This window comes from Leucoraja erinacea, chromosome 10 (genome assembly GCF_028641065.1).
Source record: "Leucoraja erinacea ecotype New England chromosome 10, Leri_hhj_1, whole genome shotgun sequence".
NCBI classification, from domain to species: domain Eukaryota; kingdom Metazoa; phylum Chordata; class Chondrichthyes; order Rajiformes; family Rajidae; genus Leucoraja; species Leucoraja erinaceus.
This window is the reverse complement of record NC_073386.1, coordinates 5,806,366-5,826,852: the sequence shown is the minus strand read 5'-3', so window position 1 is coordinate 5,826,852 and position 20,487 is coordinate 5,806,366. Positions and strand designations below refer to the sequence as shown.

The 20,487-nt window shown below is 49.2% G+C and overlaps 1 protein-coding gene across 1 annotated transcript in view; it reads left to right on the top strand.

The window, feature by feature from the left end:
- LOC129700726 (uncharacterized) overlaps nt 1–18,334 on the top strand; it is a 227,098-nt gene extending 208,764 nt beyond the window's left edge. The window contains exon 5 of the mRNA XM_055641346.1: nt 17,175–18,334. Within this exon, the coding sequence (XP_055497321.1) occupies nt 17,175–17,358 (184 nt within the window). The 3' untranslated portion in view covers nt 17,359–18,334. The remainder of the gene's footprint in view (nt 1–17,174) is intronic.
- The last annotated feature ends 2,153 nt before the right edge of the window (nt 18,335–20,487 follow it).

Sequence of the window (20,487 nt, the reverse complement as noted above, 5' to 3'; positions counted from 1 at the left end):
GGGAGTACAGAGAAGGTTCACCAGACTGATTCCTGGGATGTCAGGACTTTCATATGAGGAAAGGCTGGATAGACTCGGCTTGTACTCGCTAGAATTTAGAAGATTGAGGGGGGGTCTTATAGAAACTTACAAAATTCTTAAGGGGTTGGACAGGCTAGATGCAGGAAGATTGTTCCCGATGTTGGGGAAGTCCAGAACAAGGGGTCACAGTTTAAGGATAAAGGGGAAGTCTTTTAGGACCGAGATGAGAAAAACATTTTTCACACAGAGAGTGGTGAATCTCTGGAATTCTCTGCCACAGAAGGTAGTTGAGGCCAGTTCATTGGCTATATTTAAGAGTGAGGTAGATGTGGCCCTTGTGGCTAAAGTTATCAGGGGGTATGGAGAGAAGGCAGGTGCAGGATACTGAGTTGGATGATCTGCCATGATCATATTGAATGGCGGTGCAGGCTCGAAGGGCCGAATGGCCTACTCCTGCACCTATTTTCTATGTTTCTATGTTCTTCCCCTTTAAGAAATAGAACAGGACAGCAAAGGAACGAGCCCTTCGGCCCACGGTGTGTGGGCCAAGCATGATGGCCAAGTTCTAACTGATCTCAGCTGCCTCCATGTGATCCATAATCTCCCAGTTCCATGTGCCGAGCTGAAAGCCTCTTAAACGCCACGATCGTATCTGCCTCCATCACCATCCCTGGCCATGCGTGCCAGGCCCCCACCCACTTGCCCCACACATCTCCATTAAACTTGCCCCCTCCCCTCACCGTAGAGCTGTGCCCTCCAGTATTGGACATTTCCACCCTGGGGAAAAAAGGTTCTGACTGTCGACCCCATCTATGCCTCTCGCGTCTTTGTGATGTGGGAGGAAAACCGGAGCACCCGGAGAAAACCCACGTGGTCACAGAGAGGACGTGCAAACTCCACACACATGGTACTTGAGATCGGGATAGTCCGAATTTTAAAGCAAACTAGAAATTGCCACCAGATGAAGTGATGCTTAAAACTAGATCCTTACCCTAAACCAGACTAGTGTACACTCTGCACTGATGTGTTGCCTGGACTTTGGTCCTGACTTTGGACAAACAAACTCGGGAGAGGGTCTTGAACCGACAACATTCATAGAACATGGAGCAGTACAGTGCAGGAACAGGCCCATCATACACAAAGCACTGGAGTAACGCAGAGGGTCCAACAGCATCTCTGGAGGACATGGATAGGTGACGGCTCAGATCGAGACCAAAGAAAGATCCTGACCCAAAACATCACCTATCCATGTCCTCCAGTGATGCTGTCTGACCCACTGCGTTACTCCAGCACTTTGTGTCCTTTTGTGTGAGCCAGCACATGCGTTCCCTTGTTTCCACATAATGCCAAGTTAAATAATTCTCCTCTGCCCGCACGTGATCCATATCCCTAGAGTTATAGTCACACAGCGTGGAAAAAAGCTCCTTGGGCCCAACTTGCCCACTCCACCCAACATGTCCTAACTGCATTAATCCCACCTGCCTGCGTACCTATCTAAACGCTAATTACATTTTGCGGGATCACCTAAACCATCACCTATCCATGTCCTCCAGAGATGCTGCTTGACACGATGCGTTACTCCAGCACTTTGTGCATCTTAAGGTCCTGAAACGGGACCAAAAGTCCATGCAACGCCTCTGTGCAGTTACTGAGGGTAACGCTGCTTTGCCCAAGCTCCCATGACATGATAAAATGAGGCTCTGCTTGTCCCCTTGGGTAGATGTGAAATATCCCAGGCATTGTATCGAAGAACAATAGGAGAACAGTCCCCAGTGTCCTGACTACTATTTATTCCTCAATTAATATCACGACACACATTCAGAAACAAACCCGGCGTGATTATCACATTGCTGTATAGATGAAATCTGCAAGCAATGGTTAGCAGCCATTTCCTCCATGTACATTACACTTCCTTATCTGTAAAGAACATTGGGGAGGCCCTGAACTTAAGCGTGGGGTTCTATAAACACAAGCCGTGGTTTCAGAGTCAACACATGGGGGGGGTGGAACGGTGGTGCAGCAGTAGAGCTGCTGCCTTACAGCGCCAGAGACCCGGGTTCGATCCTGACTACGGGTGCTGTCTGCATGGAATTTGTGCGTTCTCCCCGTGACCTGCGTGGGTTCCCTCCAGGGGCTCCGGGTTTCCCCCCACACTCCCAAAGATATACAGGTTTTGTCGGTTGTGTAGGAAGGATCTGCAGATGTTTAGGAAAGAACTGCAGATGCTGGAAAGATCGAAGGTAGACAAAAATGCTGGGGAAACTCAGCAGGTGGGGCAGCAAAGGAATAGATGCCGCCTCACCCGCTGAGTTTCTCCAGCATTTCTGTCTACCAAGGAACTGCTGATGCTGCTTTAAACCAAAGATAGACACAAAAAGCTGGAGTAACTCAGTGGGACAGGCAGCATCTCTGGAGAGAAGGAATGGGTGACGTTTCGGGTCAAGATCCTTCTTCAGACTCCACCCGAAACATCACCCATTCCTTCTCTCCAGAGATGCTGCCTGTCCCGCTGAGTTACTCCAGCTTTTAGTGTCGAACGCAGGTTTGTCGGTTAGGTTGTAAATTGTCCCTAGCGTGTAGCGTGTGCTAGTGTAACGGGGATCGCAGGTTCGTGGACTCAGTGGGCTGAAGGGCCTGTTTCCGTGCTGTATCTCTAAACTAAACTAAACTACATGTGGAAATATGAACCTAAGCAAGCCCTTTCTTCATCTGACAGATTTCTCGATCAATCACTGATCGATGAGAAAAGATCTTTACCTGTTCAACCTGTCCTGTTTGCAGAAACCCTACGATATGTTAATATTTATAAAGTTTCCAATAACCGAGTTTGAACATTATTCTGCTTTTGTTCCATTTTTTTTGTTAAAAATTAATTTATCCCATTTTTATATTGAAAAGTGCAGGGAACCTGACTGATAGGAGAGGTTTAGATGGATATGGGCCAGATGCGGGCAAATGGGTCTAGCTTAGATGTGGCATCTTGGATGGCATGGATGAGTTGGAGCGAAGGGCCTGTGTCTGTACTGCATGATCCGATGACTCCATGGCTTTCATAAGTGATAGGAGCAGAATCAGGCCATTCGGCCCATCAAGACTACTCCGCCCACTCAATCATTGCTGATCTATCTCTCCCCTCCAAACCCCATTCTCCTGCCTTCTCCCCATAACCCCTGACACCCATACTAATCAAGAATCTATCTATCTCCGCCTTAAAAATATCCATTGACTTGGCCTCCATGACCTTCTATGGCAAAGAATTCCACAGATTCAAGACAACCCTCTGACTAAAGAGATTCCTCCTCATCTCCTTCCGACAGGAACGTCCTTTAATTCTGAGGCTGTGCCCTCTGGTCCTAGACTCTCCCACTAGTGGAAACATCCTCTCCACATCCACTCCATCCAGGCCTTTCACCAGGAAGTTAATGAGCAAAAGAATGTCACTTTGGTGTGTTGTAAGTGGTGAGAGAATCGGGAGACTCGGGAGAGAGGATGTTATAAGTGGTGAGAGAATCGGGAGACTCGGGAGAGAAATGGTTTTGAACAACTTTTTTTTAGTTTGTTTAAGTTTGGAAATACAGCCTGGCTAACAGGCCCTTCGGCCCACCGAGTCCGTGCCAACCAGCGACCCTCCTCCCCCCACCCCACCCGCCTCCTACCCATCACACACTGGGGAACAATACCAAGCCAATGAATCTACAAACCTGCACGTCTTTGGAGTGTGGGAGGAAACGGAAGATCTCGGAGTAAACCCACGCAGGTCACGGGGTGAAGGTACAAACTCCGTACAGACAAGCGCCCGTGGTCAGGATCGAACCCCAGACTCTGGCGCTGTCAGGCAGCAACTCTACCGCTGCACCACCGTGCCACCCCGTATACTTCTAAAACGGATGCAGCTTCTTGCAATATTAGACACACACCGCTGCTACTAATGAACAGTGCTGTTAGCACTGGCTGGACATTATGTATACGGGCAACAGTAAGTGCAGATTGCAAGCCACGGGTGCGGGTTAATGGCACATTGAAATCATTTTCGAGGCTATTGAATTTAGTCCCCAGTGTGTTTGGCCAGTAGTTAACAACAGTGAATTGTGGTTCTCATTTCCTGCTCATTTTCTTAATGTTATTTGCATGGACTCATTTAATTTAGATTGAATTTGAATTAAATAACACTACCTAAATTATGCAGATGGGTTTTATTCAAATTCAAGCCAAATTTAGAACCTGCTGCTTTGCCAAGATTGTCAATTCCCGGAATGATTCCCACATTTTTCTCCCCGCCCTGATGGAAATTGGATTTGATGAATTTTCCACTGTAATAAGGTTGCTGGCCGTCGAGAGAGGGAGAGAGAGAGAGCGGGAGAGGGGGAGAGGGGGAGTGGGGAGGGGGAGAGAGGGAGGGAGAGTGGGGGGAGAGAGAGGGAGAGAGAGGGAGAGAGGGAGAGAGGGGGGGAGAGAGAGAGAGGGGGAGAGAGAGAGAGAGAGAGAGAGAAAGAGAGAGAGAGAGAAGAAGAGGGTGAGAGGGATAGAGAGAGGAGAGAGGGGGGGAGAGAGAGGGGGGAGAGGGGGAGAGAGGGGGGGAGGAGAGAGGGGAAAGAGAGAGAGAGAGGAGAGAGGGGGGAGAGAGAGAGAGGGGAGAGTGGAGAGTGGGGGGAGAGAGGGGAGAGAGGGGGAGAGAGGAGAGGGGGAGAGAGAGAGAGGGAGAAAAAAGAGAGAGAGAGAGGGAGAGAGAGGAGAGAGAGAGAGCGAGAGAGGGGAGGGAAAGAGAGAGAGGAGGGAGGGAGAGAGAGAGAGAATGAGAATGATGGCCCCTGAACTGGCTATCATCTCTACAACAGTTTCTGGACCTTGGCAGTAAATTTAGCTTTGTTAGTGATGCCAGATCCAGTTTCATTTATTGTCACGTGTACCGAGGTACAGCGAAAAGCTTTTGTTGCGTGCTAACTAGTCGGTGGAAAGACAATACATGATTACAACCGATCCATTTACAGTGTATTCAGTGGATACGTGATAAAAGAATAACGTTTAGTGCAAGGTAAAGCCAGCAAAGTCCAATCAAGGATAGTCCGAGTGTCACCAAAGAGGTAGATAGTAGTTCAGCACTGCTCTCTAGTTGTGGTGGAATGGTTCAGTTTCCTGATAACAGCTGGGAAGAAACTGCCCCTGAATCTGGAGGTGTGCGTTTTCACACTTCTGTACCTTTTGCCCGATGGGAGAGGGGAGAGGAGGGAGTGGCCAGGGGTGCGACTCATCCTTGATGATGCTGCTGGCCTCGCCGAGGCAGCGTGAGGTGTAGATGGAGTCAATAGAAGGGAGGTTGGTGGAGTTCCTCTTGCACCTTGTGTTTTCTACACCAGATTTCAGCGTCTACCGTTAGAACACAGAACCTATAACAGTACAGCACAGGAACAGGCCCTTCAGCCCACTATGTCTGTGCTACACATGATGCCAAGACCAACTCTTGCAATCTGCACATAATCCATCCGTCTCCTTTCATAGAAACATAGAAACATAGAAAATAGGTGCAGGAGTAGGCCATTCGGCCCTTCGAGCCTGCACCGCCATTCAATATGATCATGGCTGGTCATCCAACTCAGTATCCCATCCCTGCCTTCTCTCCATACCCCCTGATCCCTTTAGCCACAAGGGCCACATCTAACTCCCTCTTAAATATAGCCAATGAACTGGCCTCAACTACCTTCTGTGGCAGAGAATTCCAGAGATTCACCACTCTCTGAGTGAAAAATGTTTTTCTCATCTCGGTCCTAAAAGACTTCCCTCTTATCCTTAAACTGTGACCCCTAGTTCTGGACTTCCCCAAACATCGGGAACAATCTTCCTGCATCTAGCCTGTCCAACCCCTTAAGAATTTGGTAAGTTTCTATAAGATCCCCCCTCAATCTTCTGAATTCTACCGTGTACAAGCCGAGTCTATCCAGGCTTTCTTCATATGAAAGTCCTGCCATCCCTACATTGCGAGCCGTACAGATCGGAAACAGGCCCTTCGGCCCAACTCATCATGCTATCCAAGTTGCCCAACCAGTTCCACATGCCTTCACCTGCCCTTTACCTTTACAAACCTCTCCTATCATATACCTGTTCAAGTGTTTGTTCAATGCCGTGATTGTACTCACCTGCGCAACTTCCTCTGGCAGCTTGTTCCAAGAGTCCAGAGTGTTTTATTGTCACATGTCCCAGATAGAACAATGAAATTGTTACTTGCAGCGGCACAACAGAATATGTAAACCTAGTGCACAGTAAACAATGTAATTAATGAGAAAATAAATTCAGTGTGTTTAGATACACATACTCACACCATATAACCATATAACAATTACAGCACGGAAACAGGCCATCTCAACCCTTCTAGTCCGTGCCGAACACATAATCTCCCCTAGTCCCATATACCTGCGCTCAGACCATAACCCTCCATTCCCTTCCCATCCATATAACTATCCAATTTATTTTTAAATGATGAAAAAAACGAACCTGCCTCCACCACCTTCACTGGAAGCTCATTCCACACAGCTACCACTCTCTGAGTAAAGAAGTCCCCCCTCATGTTACCCCTAAACTTCAGTCCCTTAATTCTCATGTCATGTCCCCTTGTTTGAACCTTCCCTACTCTCAGTGGGAAAAGCTTTTCCACGTCAACTCTGTCTATCCCTCTCATCATTTTAAAAACCTCTATCAAGTCACCCCTTAACCTTCTGCGCTCCAAAGAATAAAGCCCTAACTTGTTCAACCTTTCTCTGTAACACATTCATATACACACACAAATATAAATATGTCTAATGTCTAATGGGATCCCACTACTGGCCACATCTTCCCATCTCCACCCCTTCCTGCTTCCCGCAGAGACCGTTCCCTCCGCAACTCCCTGGTCAACTCGCCCCTTCCCACCCAAACCACCCCCTCCCCGGGTACTTTCCCCTGCAACCACAGGAAATGCAACACCTGTCCCTTTACCTCCCCCCCTCGACTCCATCCAAGGACCCAGACAGTCTTTCCAGGTGAGGCAGAGGTTCACCTGCACCTCCTCCAACCTCATCTACTGCATCCGCTGCTCCAGGTGTCAACTTCTCTACATCGGCGAGACCAAGCGCAGGCTCGGCATGGTTTCGCTGGACACCTCCGCTCAGTCCGTCTTAACCTACCTGATCTCCCGGTTGCTCAACACTTCAACTCCCCCTCCCATTCCCACACTGACCTTTCTGTCCTGGGCCTCCTCCACTGTCAGAGTGAGGCCCAGCGCTAATTGGAGGAACGGCACCTCACATTTCGTTTGGGCAGCTTATACCCCAGCGGTATGAACATTGACTTCTCTAACGTCAGATAGCCCTTACTTTCCCTCTCTCTCCATCCCCTCCCCCTTCCCAGTTCTCCCACCAGTCTTGCTGTCTCCGACTACATTCTATCTCTGTCCTGCCCCCTCCCCTGACATCAGTCTGAAGAAGGGTCTCGACCTGGGACGTCACCCATTCCTTCTCTCCAGAGGTGCTGCCTGTCCGGCTGAGTTACTCCAGCATTTTGTGTCTATCTTCGATTTAAACCAGCATCTGCAGTTCTTTGTGCAATAATAACAATAATAGTCTATTGTAGTTCAGAGCTTATTTGAGTTTGAAGTGTTGAATAGCCTGATGGCTGTAGGGAAGAAACTGTTCCTGAACCCGGACATTACAGTCTCCATATGTGCTCCATTCTCTCTTTATCAAAGATTGCCTCTCAGGTGACTTATAAATCGATCCCCTTTTGCCTTGAACCGATGCCCTCTAGTTTTAGACTCCCCTTTGTGCACCTTATCTATGCTCGTTGTGATTTTATAAACTTGTTAGGGGTGCTATAACAAATTTTGATGTTAGCAGTAGAGTTGCTGCCTTACAGCGCCAAAGACCCAGGTTCAATCCTGACTGTTTGAACGTTCTCCCTGCGACCACGTGGGTTTTCTCCGGGTTCTCCGGTTTCCACCCCCGTTACAAAGATGTGCAGGTTTGCAGTTCCATTGGCATTGTGTAAATTGCCCCTAGTATGTAGCGAAACGATCACCGAGCCTGCGCTTGGTCTCGTCGATGTAGAGAAGTTGACACCTGGAACAGCGGATACAGTAGATGAGGTTGGAGGAGGTGCAGGTGAACCTCTGCCTCACCAGGTGGCGCGGACTTGATGGGCTGAATGGCCTGTTCTAGTCTAAATCCGGGCAGAGAGTCCAGGACTCAGCAGGAAGGTGAGAGTGGGCAATGTCATTTCATGTTTACGACTTACATTCTCAAATAGCCTTCGCTACAGCAGATGCTGTTCACAAATTCATTTCCCACTACTGCATGTTTTGCTGACTGATTGGGATGAACATATGGAGGTGCATTTGGATAGAGTCAGGGAAGCAAGCACATGTGCTCTCCATAATAGATCGTAGAACCCTGAACCCAGACCCAGGGAAAAATCAGACCGTATCTGATCAGATGACAGTTGCAAGAGGAGCTGTCCCCTCTCTCCCTCTCTCCCCTCTCTCTCCCCCTCTCTCTCCCTCTCTCTCCCCTCTCTCTCCCCCTCTCTCTCCCCTCTCTCCCCTCTCTCCCTCTCTCTCTCTCTCTCCCTCTCTCCCCTCTCTCCCCTCTCTCCCTCTCCGATGGCCAACAACCTTATTGCAGTGGAAACCAAACATTGTCAGAGGAGGTGGTTGCGGCAGGTAGACATAGACATAGACATAGCAGGAGAAGGCCATTCGGCCCTTCGAGTCAGCACCGCCATTCATTGTGATCACGGCTGATCGTCCCCTATCAATAACCCGTGCCTGCCTTCTCCCCATATCCCTTGATTCCACTAGCCCCTAGAGCTCTATCTAACCCTCTCTTAAATCCATCCAGTGATTTGGCCTCCACTGCCCTCTGTGGCAGGGAATTCCATAAATTCACAACTCTCTGGGTGAAAACGTTTTTTTCTCACCACCGTCTTAAATGGCTTCCCCTTTATTTCAAGACTGTGGCCCCTGGTTCTGGACTCGCCCAACATTGGGAACATTTATCCTGCATCTAGCTTGTCCAGTCCTTTTATAATTTTATATGTTTCTATAAGATCCCCCCCTAAACTCCAGTGAATACAAGCCTAGTCTTTTCAATCTTTCCTCGTATGACAGTCCCGCCATCCCAGGGATCAATCTCGTGAACCTACGCTGCACTGCCTCAATCACAAGGATGTCCTTCCTCAAATTAGGAATTAGGTACAATCGCAAAATTTAAGGAACATTTAGACAGGTACATGGATAGGACAGGTTTAGAGGGGAATGCAGGCAGGATGGACTAGTGTAGATGGGACAGATTGGCCAGTGTGATCTCTTTCCACGCTGTATCACTCCAGGACTCCACAAATGGAGCCAGTCTGAGGAAGCCCGTTCCCTGATTGTTGGGAATGAACAGGAAGAGTAACCTACAAACCTGCGCGTCTTTGGACGGTGGGAGGTGCCCGCAGTAGACCCACGCAGGTCACGGGGAGAACGTACAAACTCCGTACAGACAGCACCCTCAGTCAGGATCGAACCGGGGTCTCCCGCGCTGTGAGGCAGCAACTCTACCGCTGCGCCACCGTGCCGCCCCCAATGGTCAGAGGGGTTGATGGGGGCTGGCGATGTTTCGGGTCAGAACACTTCATCTGGACAAAGCGTCGAGGAGAAATAGACACGAAATGCTGGAGTAACCCAATGTGCCAGGCAGCATCTCTGGAGGAAACAATAGTTAACGTTCCTTCCTCCAGACTATCTATCGACCTCTAACTCCCCTCCGCTCATGAACAGTCATTTACTGGATAACACACAAACAAAAGCTTTTCACTGCGACTAGTACGTGTGACTATAACAATAAACTAAACTAAACCTCTCCAGTTCAGACGAAGGGTCCTGAGCTGAAACGTTGGCTGTCCATTTCTAACCAAGGATGCTGCTCATCCCATTGAGTTCCCCCAGCAGATTGTTTGTCGATCCAGTTTGCAGCATCTGCAGTCTCTTGTGCCTCTGACATCAGCAACCCAAGTTCCTTCAGCCAGAGTACGGGCACTTGGTTTCCTGGCATCTGCTGATGGCAGTGCCATCTGGTGCAGACAGCCTGTGTTCAAAGGCAAAGCTAGAAGTGCTCTCTTGGTCCGCCAAAAGCCAGCGAGAGTGTACGCTCTCGGAGTAGAATTAGGCCATTCGGCCCATCAAGTATACTCCGCCATTCAATCATGGCTGATCTATCTCTCCCTGCTAACCTCATCCTCCTGCCTTGAGTTGGATGATCAGCCATGATCATATTGAATGGCGGTGCAGGCTCGAAGGGCCGAATGGCCTACTCCTGCACATATTTTCTATGTTCCTATGTTTCCCCATAACCCCCGATACCCGTACTAATCAAGAATCTATCTACCTCTGCCTTAAATATATCCATTGACTTGGCCTCCACAGCCATCTGTGGCAATGAATTCCACAGATTCACCACCTTCTGACTAAAGGAATTCCTCCTCATCTCCTTCCTCAAGGAACATCCTTTGATTCTAGTCCTAGACTCTCCCACTAGTGGAAACACCTTCTCCACGTCCACTCTATCGAGGTCTAGAACGGGCTGCCAAGAGTGGTGGTGAGGGGCAGATACAACAGTGTCATTTAAGAGTTTAAGAAGGAACTGCAGATGCTGGAAAATCGAAGGTACACAAAAATGCTGGAGAAACTCAGCGGATGCAGCAGCTTCTTTGGAGCGAAGGAAATAGGCAACATTGCTTATTTCCTTCGTTCCATAGATCCTGCTGTACCCGCTGAGTTTCTCCAGCATTTTTGTGTACCAGTGTCATTTAAGAGTTGTGTCGGCAGGAACGGCAGGTGCTGGTTTAAACCCAAGATTTGACAAAAAAAAAAGCTGGAGTAGCTGAGCGGGACAGGCAGCATCTCCGGACTCTGGCCCTCGGCTCTCCCACCAGTGGAAACATCCTCTCCACATCCACTCTATTCAAGCCTTTCATTGTAGGATCATTGGTGATCCTTCATAAGGAGAGTCCCTGTATATTAAAAAAAAAGCCAGATTCACCAGTCCCACTGTGTTTCAGGGCACTTGCCTTCTTCACTGAAGATAGACACAGAGTGCCGGAGTAACTCAGCGGGACAGGCAACATCGAGACCCGTCTTCGGACCTTCTTGACCGGTTCTACTTAGTAAAGCACGTGTATAATCAGTTTTAGTCGGGGAGCAGTGCGTAATGATCCCAGTACACAGTGCTCTCTATTCTAATCGTGGTGCAATTATACTGCTGCTGCATCGTTAAGACACAGACTTTGCTAAGTGCCTTAAATCAGAATGTTGGAGAGGTCAGAGAGCAGGCGCCTTCTGACCATGTTGCTTGCTGCATAGTTGCTGGCTGTGCGGAGCTATGGGTGAAGGGCACGAGACGGACTGCCTTGCCTACCAGCCACGACACACAGCACGGCAAGGGGTGAAATAAGTCACTGAAGATAGACACTACAAGCTGGAGTAAGTAACTCAGCGGGACAGGCAGCATCCCTGGAGAGAAGGAATGGGTGACGTTTCGGGTCGAGATTCGTCTTACATAGAAACATAGAAAATAGGTGCAGGAGGAGGCCACTCGGCCCTTCAAGCCAGCACCGCCATTCATCGTGATCATGGCTGATCGTTCCCTATCGATAACCCGTGCCTGCCTTCTCCCCATATCCCTTGACTCCACTAGCCCCTAGAGCTCTATCTAACTCTCTCTTAAATCCATCCAGTGACTTGGCCTCCACTGCCCTCTGTGGCAGGGAATTCCAGAAATTCACAACTCTCTAGGAGAAAAAGTTTTTTCTCACCTCAGTCTTAAATGACCTCCCCTTTGTTCTAAGACTGTGGCCCCTGGTTCTGGACTCGCCCAACATAGGGAACATTTTTCCTGCATCTAGCTTGTCCAGTCCATTTATAATTTTATATGTTTCTATAAGTCTTCAGACTGAGTCACGTTAAGAGTGATGAGTGTCACAGCGGTAGAATTAGCTGCCTTGCGGCGCCAGAGACCCGGGTTCGATCCTGACCACGGGTACTGTCTGTACCCCGTTTGTACGTTCCCCCTGTGACCACGTGGGTTTTCTCCGGGTGCCCCGGTTTCCTCCCACACTCCAAAGACGTACATGTTGAAAGGTTGAACAAGTTAGGGCTTTATTCTTTGGAGCGCAGAAGGTTAAGGGGGGACCTGATAGAGGTCTTTAAAATGATGAGAGGGATAGACAGAGTTGACGTGGATAAGCTTTTCCCACTGAGAGTTGGGAAGATTCAAACAAGGGGACATGACTTGAGAATTAAGGGACTGAAGTTTAGGGGTAACATGAGGGGGAACTTCTTTACTCAGAGAGTGGTGGCTGTGTGTGGAATGAGCTTCCAGTGGAGGTGGTGGAGGCAGGTTCGTTTTTATCATTTAAAAATAAATTGGATAGTTATATGGACGGGAAAGGTATGGAGGGTTATGGTCTGAACGCAGGTATATGGGACTAGGGGAGAATACGTGTTCGGCACGGACTAGAAGGGTCGAGATGGCCTGTTTCCGTGCTGTAATTGTTATATGGTTATATGGTTATATGTTTGTCTACATTGTAAATTGTCCCTAGAGTGTAGGACAGTGCTAGTGTACGGGGCGATTGCTGATCGGTGCGGACTCGGTGAGCCGAAGGGCCTGTTTCTGCGCTGTATCTCCAAAGCCTAAAACCTAACGGCAGTCCTCTCTCAATGGGCTGCATCAGATTGTAGCCCAAAATGAAGTGGCGGTTGCATTAGAGCTGAGCTGAAAAGGTATTAGCGACTCATGTGCACAGCTTGTAGAGCTGCTGCCTCACAGTGCCAGAGACCCAGATTCAATCCTCACATGGTGCAGCGGTAGAGTTGCTGCCTTACAACGCTTGCAGCGCCAGAAACATCGGGTTCGAATCCCGCCACGGGTGCTCTGTGTACTTGGCAAAAACGGGAAAGCAGACTATTATCTAAATGGTGGCCGATTGGGAAAGGGGGAGATGCAGCGAGACCTGGGTGTCATGGTACACCAGTCATTGAAAGGTAGGCATGCAGGTGCAGCAGGCAGTAAAGAAAGCGAATGGTATGTTAGCTTTCATTGCAAAAGGATTTGAGTATAGGAGCAGGGAGGTTCTACTGCAGTTGTACAGGGTCTTGGTGAGACCACACCTGGAGTATTGCGTACAGTTTTGGTCTCCAAATCTGAGGAAGGACATTATTGCCATAGAGGGAGTGCAGAGAAGGTTCACCAGACTGATTCCTGGGATGGCAGGACTGTCTTATGAAGAAAGACTGGATAGACTTGGTTTATACTCTCTAGAATTTAGAAGATTGAGAGGGGATCTTATAGAAACTTACAAAATTCTTAAGGGGTTGGACAGGCTAGATGCAGGAAGATTGTTCCCGATGTTAGGGAAGTCCAGGACAAGGGGTCACAGCTTAAGGATAAGGGGGAAATCCTTTAAAACTGAGATGAGAAGAACTTTTTTCACACAGAGAGTGGTGAATCTCTGGAACTCTCTGCCACAGAGGGTAGTTGAGACCAGTTCTTTGGCTATATTTAAGAGGGAGTTAGATGTGGCCCTTGTGGCTAAGGGGATCAGGGGGTATGGAGAGAAGGTAGGTACGGGATACTGAGTTGGATGATCAGCCATGATCATATTGAATGGCGGTGCAGGCTCGAAGGGCCGAATGGCCTACTCCTGCACCTAATTTCGATGTTTCTATGTTTCACCCCGTGGCCGCGATTTCTCCGAGATCTCCGGTTTCCTCCCACACCCCAAAGACGTACGGGTTGGTAGGTTAATTGGCTTGGTGTAAATGTAAAATCGCCGCTAGTGTGCGTAGGATAGTGTTAATGTGCGGGGATCACTGGTCGGTGTGGACTTGGTGGGCCGAAGGGCCTGTTTCCGCCCTGCATCTCTAAACTAAACTAAACTGAATTGGGATGGACACAAAATGCTAGAGTAAGTCAGCGGGACAGGCAGCATGTCCAGCATGGAGTTACTCCAGAGTTTTGTGTCTATCTTTGGTTTAAATCAGTATCTGCAGTTCCTTCCTAAACTAAATTTGGTAATGTCTATGTGGAGATAGCACATTCTCCCTGTGACCACATGGGTTTTCTCCGGGTGCTCTGGTTTCCCCCCATACCCAAAAGAGGTGCTAGTTAGAAGGTCAAGTCAGCCACTGCTATGTGTCCCTAGTGTGTGGGCGGGTGGTTGGGCCTAGGGGCAGTTGGAGAGAACGTGGCGGAGATTAAAAATTGATTAATGTAGGACAGTTCAGCATAAATGAATGGTTGATACCATGCACTCGATGGGCTGAAGGGACTCTTCCCTTTTTGACTATTATCGGTCTTAATGAATAGTGCAGATCCAGAGAAATGAGAGAGGCTGATTGCAATGGAGGCATTTAGTGTGTGCAGGAAGGAACTGCAGATGCTGTTTTATACCGAAGAAAGACGCAAAATGCTGGAGTAACTCTGGAGAAGAGGAATGGGCGATGTTTTGGGTTGGAACCCTCCCTCAGACTTCAGACCCGGTACGTCACCTATTCCTCTCACACTTGGTGTGTGTTGCCCCAACACATCAGCTGTAGAGAGGATGTTAGCCTGACAGTTCCTGTGACCACACCTCGGCACCAGCTTTCGAGCCAGGTGCACCGACTTCCTTCATTTGATTCATTGCCTAAACCCTGAACACTTGCCTAATCCAGTCCTTCCTCTTTATAAAAATGTTCTGGCTTCATCAGCCAAGCTTTTTTAGACACCTGCGTGTCATGGTCACACTGTTTTGGAGTGTCAAACATAGAACATAGAACAGTACAGCACAGGAACAGGGCCTGCAGCCCACAGTGTCTGGGCCGAACATGATGCCAACTTAAACTAGTCTCCTCTCCCTGTACATGGCCTGTATCTAGGGTTGCCAACTTCCTCACTCCCAAATAAGGGACAAAAGGTCAAAATAAGTGAGATAGCGGAGTCAAGGGATATGGGGAGAAGGCAGGAACGGGGTACTGATTGGGGATGATCAGCCATGATCACATTGAATGGCGGTGCTGGCTCGAAGGGCCGAATGGCCTGCTCCTGCACCTATTGTCTATTGTCAAATTCCCGGCGGCAATTCGTTGACCGACTCGGCCGTGGCTGGGTGAATGATGAGTTGGCCCGGGTGCTGGACTGCACACAGAGCCCAGCCGGCGGGGCCAGCTGAGGAGTTTTGGCCCGGGTCGAAGTCCGGCGCCCCGTCCAACTCATGAACCGATGATCGGCCGTGAGAAGGAGGGGTGGTGGTGGTGGTGGTGTCGGCGGTAAGCGAAGGTACGAAGGTCGGACAGCTGGCCGGGGCTGTCGACCGACGGGGCCACGGGCGAGGCGCTGCTGCTGCTGCTGCTGCTGCTGCTGCTGCTGCTGCTGCTGCTGCTGCTGCTGCTGCTGCTGCACTCCATGGGCTGCACTACGTCGGGACTGGTGAGGCGGGGCCGGACGCAGCACTCCGACCCGACAGTCCCCTTGACCCGAGTAGCAGCAGCCAAATACCGGGACAAGGGTGGTCCCGTATGGGACAAACCAATTTAGCCCAATGTACGGGATGTCCCGGCTAATACGGGGCAGTTGGCAACACTATATGTATCCCTCCATTCCCTGCATATCCATGTGCCTATCTAGAAGCCTCTTAAATTCCACTACTTAATAAGCCGTCGCCATCAGTTGATGTGTTTTACCACATTAAAAAGGTTGTTATTAGATTAGATTAGATTAGATTAGATTATTACTTTATCAACTTTATCACTTTATTGGTCTCAGTCCTAACAGAAAAAAGACACCACAAGGAACTGAGATTGGTCGACAGTCAGAATCTGCTTCCCAGAGTGGGAATGTCAAAGACTAAAGAGTGAAGAGTGTTATGTCCTGAAACAGAACAATGAAATCCTTACTTGCAGCAGCACATCAGATATTGTGACATAGTACTCTGTAAAACCCATAATAAACAGCAAAAAAAGTTGCAGACAGACAGACCGGCAGACAGACAGATAGACAGGCAGACAGACAGATAGATAGACTGGAAAGCAGACAGACAGACAGAGACAGACTGGAAGGCAGACAGAGAGACAGACAGACAGACAGACAGACAGACAGACAGACAGACAGACAGACAGACAGACAGACAGACAGGCAGGCAGACAGACAGGCAGGCAGACAGACTGGAAGGCGGACAGACAGACAGAGACAGATTGGAAGGCAGACAAACAGACAGACGGACAGACGGACAGACGTGCCAAGATACAAATGAAGCTCTCAGGTCAATGTAGTTCAGAACTTGTTTGGAGGTTGTAGTGTTTAATAGCCTGATGATAATAGACAATAGACAAGAGGTGCAGGAGTAGGCCATTCGGCCCTTCGAGCCAGCACCGCCATTTAATGTGATCATGGCTGATCATCCCCAATCAGTACCCCGTTCCTGCCTTCTCCCATATCCCCTGACTCCGCTATCTTTAAGAGCCCTATCTAGCTCTCTCTTGAAAGCATCCAGAGAACCGGCCTCCACCGCCCTCTGAGGCAGAGAATTCCACAGACTGGTTGTGGGGAAGAAGCTGCTCCTGGACCTGGGCGTTACAGGGCACAGATCTAAGGTGAAAGGGGCAAATTTTACAGGGGGTGTTTTATGTTTTTGACACGGTGAATGAGTGGCAGGTGGGTGGTGGCGGCAAACACAGTCATGGCATTTAAGAGGCTTTTTGAATAGACACATGGATATGCAGGGAATGGATGTCGTGCAGGCAGATGCGGCTAGTTTACCTTGGCATCATGTCTGGCAAGGACATTGTGGGCTGAAGGGGCTGTTCCCGCACTGCGTTCTACGCTGTAGGGGAGGAACGAGGAGCAGTCTGCCTATAAAGAGTTAATGAGTGAGTGCCTGATTAAACATCCCTGCAGCTAATAGTAAACAGCTATCAGGGCAACAGATTCCCCCTCGCAGCCGAGCCGTTAGTAAAATATGATAAATGCAAGTTAGTTAATTGTTACGGTGACTGTAAAATTTGCAGGACACGTGTTTTGTAGCCTCTGTGTGATATGTAAACCGGTGTCTGCCACACATGGAACGCTGCCGCTAAATGAAGACACGTGTGTGCGTGTGTTTTCTTCCAGGCTCCTCATCGACTGCTGCTCCGGCAGATACAGACGAGCCAAGATGTCCTCCATCTCCATCAGGGGGCGGAGTTTGGAGGAAGGCGGCGGCGGCGGCGTGAATTTCCTGCGCCCGGCCGGTCAGAGTGCGACGGCAGACGGGATGGGATCGGACAAGACCCTGGGTCTGGACCCCTACGTCTGAGGAGGAGCATGTAGGAAGGACCTGTAGGTGCCTGGAACCCCAGGCAAGGCCAAAGGCCAAGGATGCCAGCCACCCCCTTCTACTGTGCAAAGGGCAACACAGACTCGCCCTTGGCGACTCCCTTCTGCTTCTGGGTTTGGGTGGAAGGGCTGAAGGAAGGGTCTCGACCCAAAAACGTCGCCCGTTCCTTCCCGCCAGAGACGCTGCCTTGTCCCGCTGAGTCGCCCCAGCTTTTTGTGTCTATCTTCTTCGACGGAAGGGAGGAACTGTTCATAAGATGGACTGGGGAAAGAGAAGACTTTGGTCCAGTCCTTTCAACCTCTGCAGTTCCCGCCCGTCCCCCGCTCCGCAAGGGAAAAGGAAGCAAGCAAATACCTGGCAGAGAAATAAGTATCAGAGGATTAGAAATGACAGCGGCACAAGACTGAAGTCTGAAGAAGGGTTTCGGCCCGAAACGTCGCCTATTTCCTTCTGCTGCATAGATGCTGCTGCACCCTCTGAGTTTCTCCAGCATTTTTGTTTCCCTGCGGAGCAAGACTCCTTGGGCAAAATGGGCGACAACGATTATGAGTCGACGAGAACCTGTCCAAGCTTGCTCAGCTATCTCCGCAGGATAACTTATCCTTGTGAGGGCCAAAGAAAATATTGAAGAACAAATCTGCAATAACACAAGAAAATGATGTGGCTCTTAAACTCGGGGCTGAGTTGTCACGCACTCCCAGGCTTGGTTAATGAGTTAAGCTTTCAATGCATCATCTCTCAATTAACTGTTTCTTCGCTTCTGAATGAATATGTCAGCAACCTTTGCACACCAGTGGCCTGTGGACTGTGGACTGTACAGCAAGGCTAAAAATTAACTTTCTGAATGCACTTTTTTTTTGTAAAACGTTACTCAGTTCACTTCTAAGAAGCACTTTTCAGGTGACAAAGATTGTTACCCTGCCTGTCGGCTCCGCACTAACACTACATAAAGGGTTAAAAGGAGAAGAAAAAAACGTTTGCACTGTTTCATTTTTTGTTGCTCTCTTCCCCACGTTTAGTTTACGAAATGCGTAGGAATGATGGTTGAAACCGAAGATAGACAGAAAAAAAATGGATTAACTCAGCGGGACAGGCAGCATCTATGGAGAGAAGGAATGGGTGATGTTTCAGGTCGAGACCCTCCTGCAGACAGCCCGAAACGTCACCCATTCCTTCTCTCCAGAGATACTGCCTGTCCCGCTGAGTTACTCCAGCTTTTTGTGTCTATCTTTAGTTTAGTTTAGAGATAGGTACAGCACGGAAACAGGCCCGAGTCCACTCCGACCAGCAATCCCGGCACACTAACACTATCCCACATATACTAGGGACAATTTACATTCATAACAAGCAGGGCCGGATTTAGATGAAGAGAGGCCCTAAGCTGTTCCACGTGTGAGGCCCCCTCCGCGTTGGTTTTCAGCGCTGGCGGCGGAGGCAGCGACCGGACAGCCATGGCGGCCAAATCTCCCACAATTCAAAGCGAGGGAGAAAGTGCCCAGCGCCGACCAGTTGCCGTTGCAGTGCGCATGTGCAAGGCGGCCTGCCGTGCCGGCGGATGAGGAGCGAGTGGAGCCCGGCGGCCCGGACACGGATAGCGGGGGGAGATGGAGAGAGAGAGATAGAGTGGGGGGCCGCCCAGAGTTGAACGGTAGGTGTCCTGCCTTGGCCGGAGGCCCCCCTAGACCTCGAGGCCCTAAGCTTAAGCTTGTCTAACTTATACGTAAATCCGGCCCTGATAACAAGTCAATTAGCCTGCAAACCTGTACGTCTTTGGGGTGTGGGAGTAAACCGAAACATAGACATAGAAACATACCTGCCTTCTCTCCATACCCCCTGATTCCCTTAGCCACAAGTGCCACATCTAACTCCCTCTTAAATATAGCCAATGAACTGGCCTCAACTACCCTCTGTGGCAGAGAGTTCCAGAGATTCACCACTCTCTGCGTGAAAAAAGTTCTTCTCATCTCGGTTTTAAAGGATTTCCCCCTTATCTTTAAGCTGTGACCCCTTGTCCTGGACTTCCCCAACATCGGGAACAATCTTCCTGCATCTAGCCTGTCCAACCCCTTAAGAATTTTGTAAGTTTCTATAAGATCCCCTCTCAATCTCCTAAATTCTAGAGAGTATAAACCAAGTCTATCCAGTCTTTCTTCTTAAGACAGTCCTGACATCCCAGGAATCAGTCTGGTGAACAGTCTCTGCACTCCCTCTATGGCAATAATGTCCTTCTTCAGATTTGGAGACCAAAACTGTATGCAATACTCCAGGTGTGGTCTCACCAAGACCCTGTACAACTGTAGTAGAACCTCCCTGCTCCTATACTCAAATCCTTTTGCAATGAAAACTAACATACCATTCGCTTTCTTTACTGCCTGCTGCACCTGCATGCCTACCTTCAATGACTGGTGTACCATGACACCCAGGTCTCACTGCATCTCCCCCTTTCCCAATCGGCCACCATTTAGATAATAGTCTGCTTTCCCGTTTTTGCCACCAAAATGGATAACCTCACATTTATCCACATTATACTGCATCTGCCAAACATTTGCCCACTCACCCAGCCTATCCAAGTCACCTTGCAGTCTCCTAGCATCCTCCTCACAGCTAACACTGCCCCCCAGCTTCGTGTCATCCGCAAACTTGGAGATATTGCCTTCAATTCCCTCATCCAGATCATTAATATATATTGTAAATAGCTGGGGTCCCAGCACTGAGCCTTGCGGTACACCACTAGTCACTGCCTGCCATTGTGAAAAGGACCCGTTTACTCCTACTCTTTGCTTCCTGTTTGCCAGCCAGTTCTCTATCCACATCAATACTGAACCCCCAATGCCTTGTGCTTTAAGTTTGTATACTAATCTCTTATGTGGGACCTTGTCGAAAGCCTTCTGGAAGTCCAGATACACCACATCCACTGGTTCTCCCCTATCCACGCTACTAGTTACATCCTCGAAAAATTCTATAAGATTCGTCAGACATGATTTACCTTTCGTAAATCCATGCTGACTTTGTCCAATGATTTCACCACTTTCCAAATGTGCTGCTATCCCATCTTTAATAACTGACTCTAGCAGTTTCCCCACTACCGATGTTAGACTAACTGGTCTG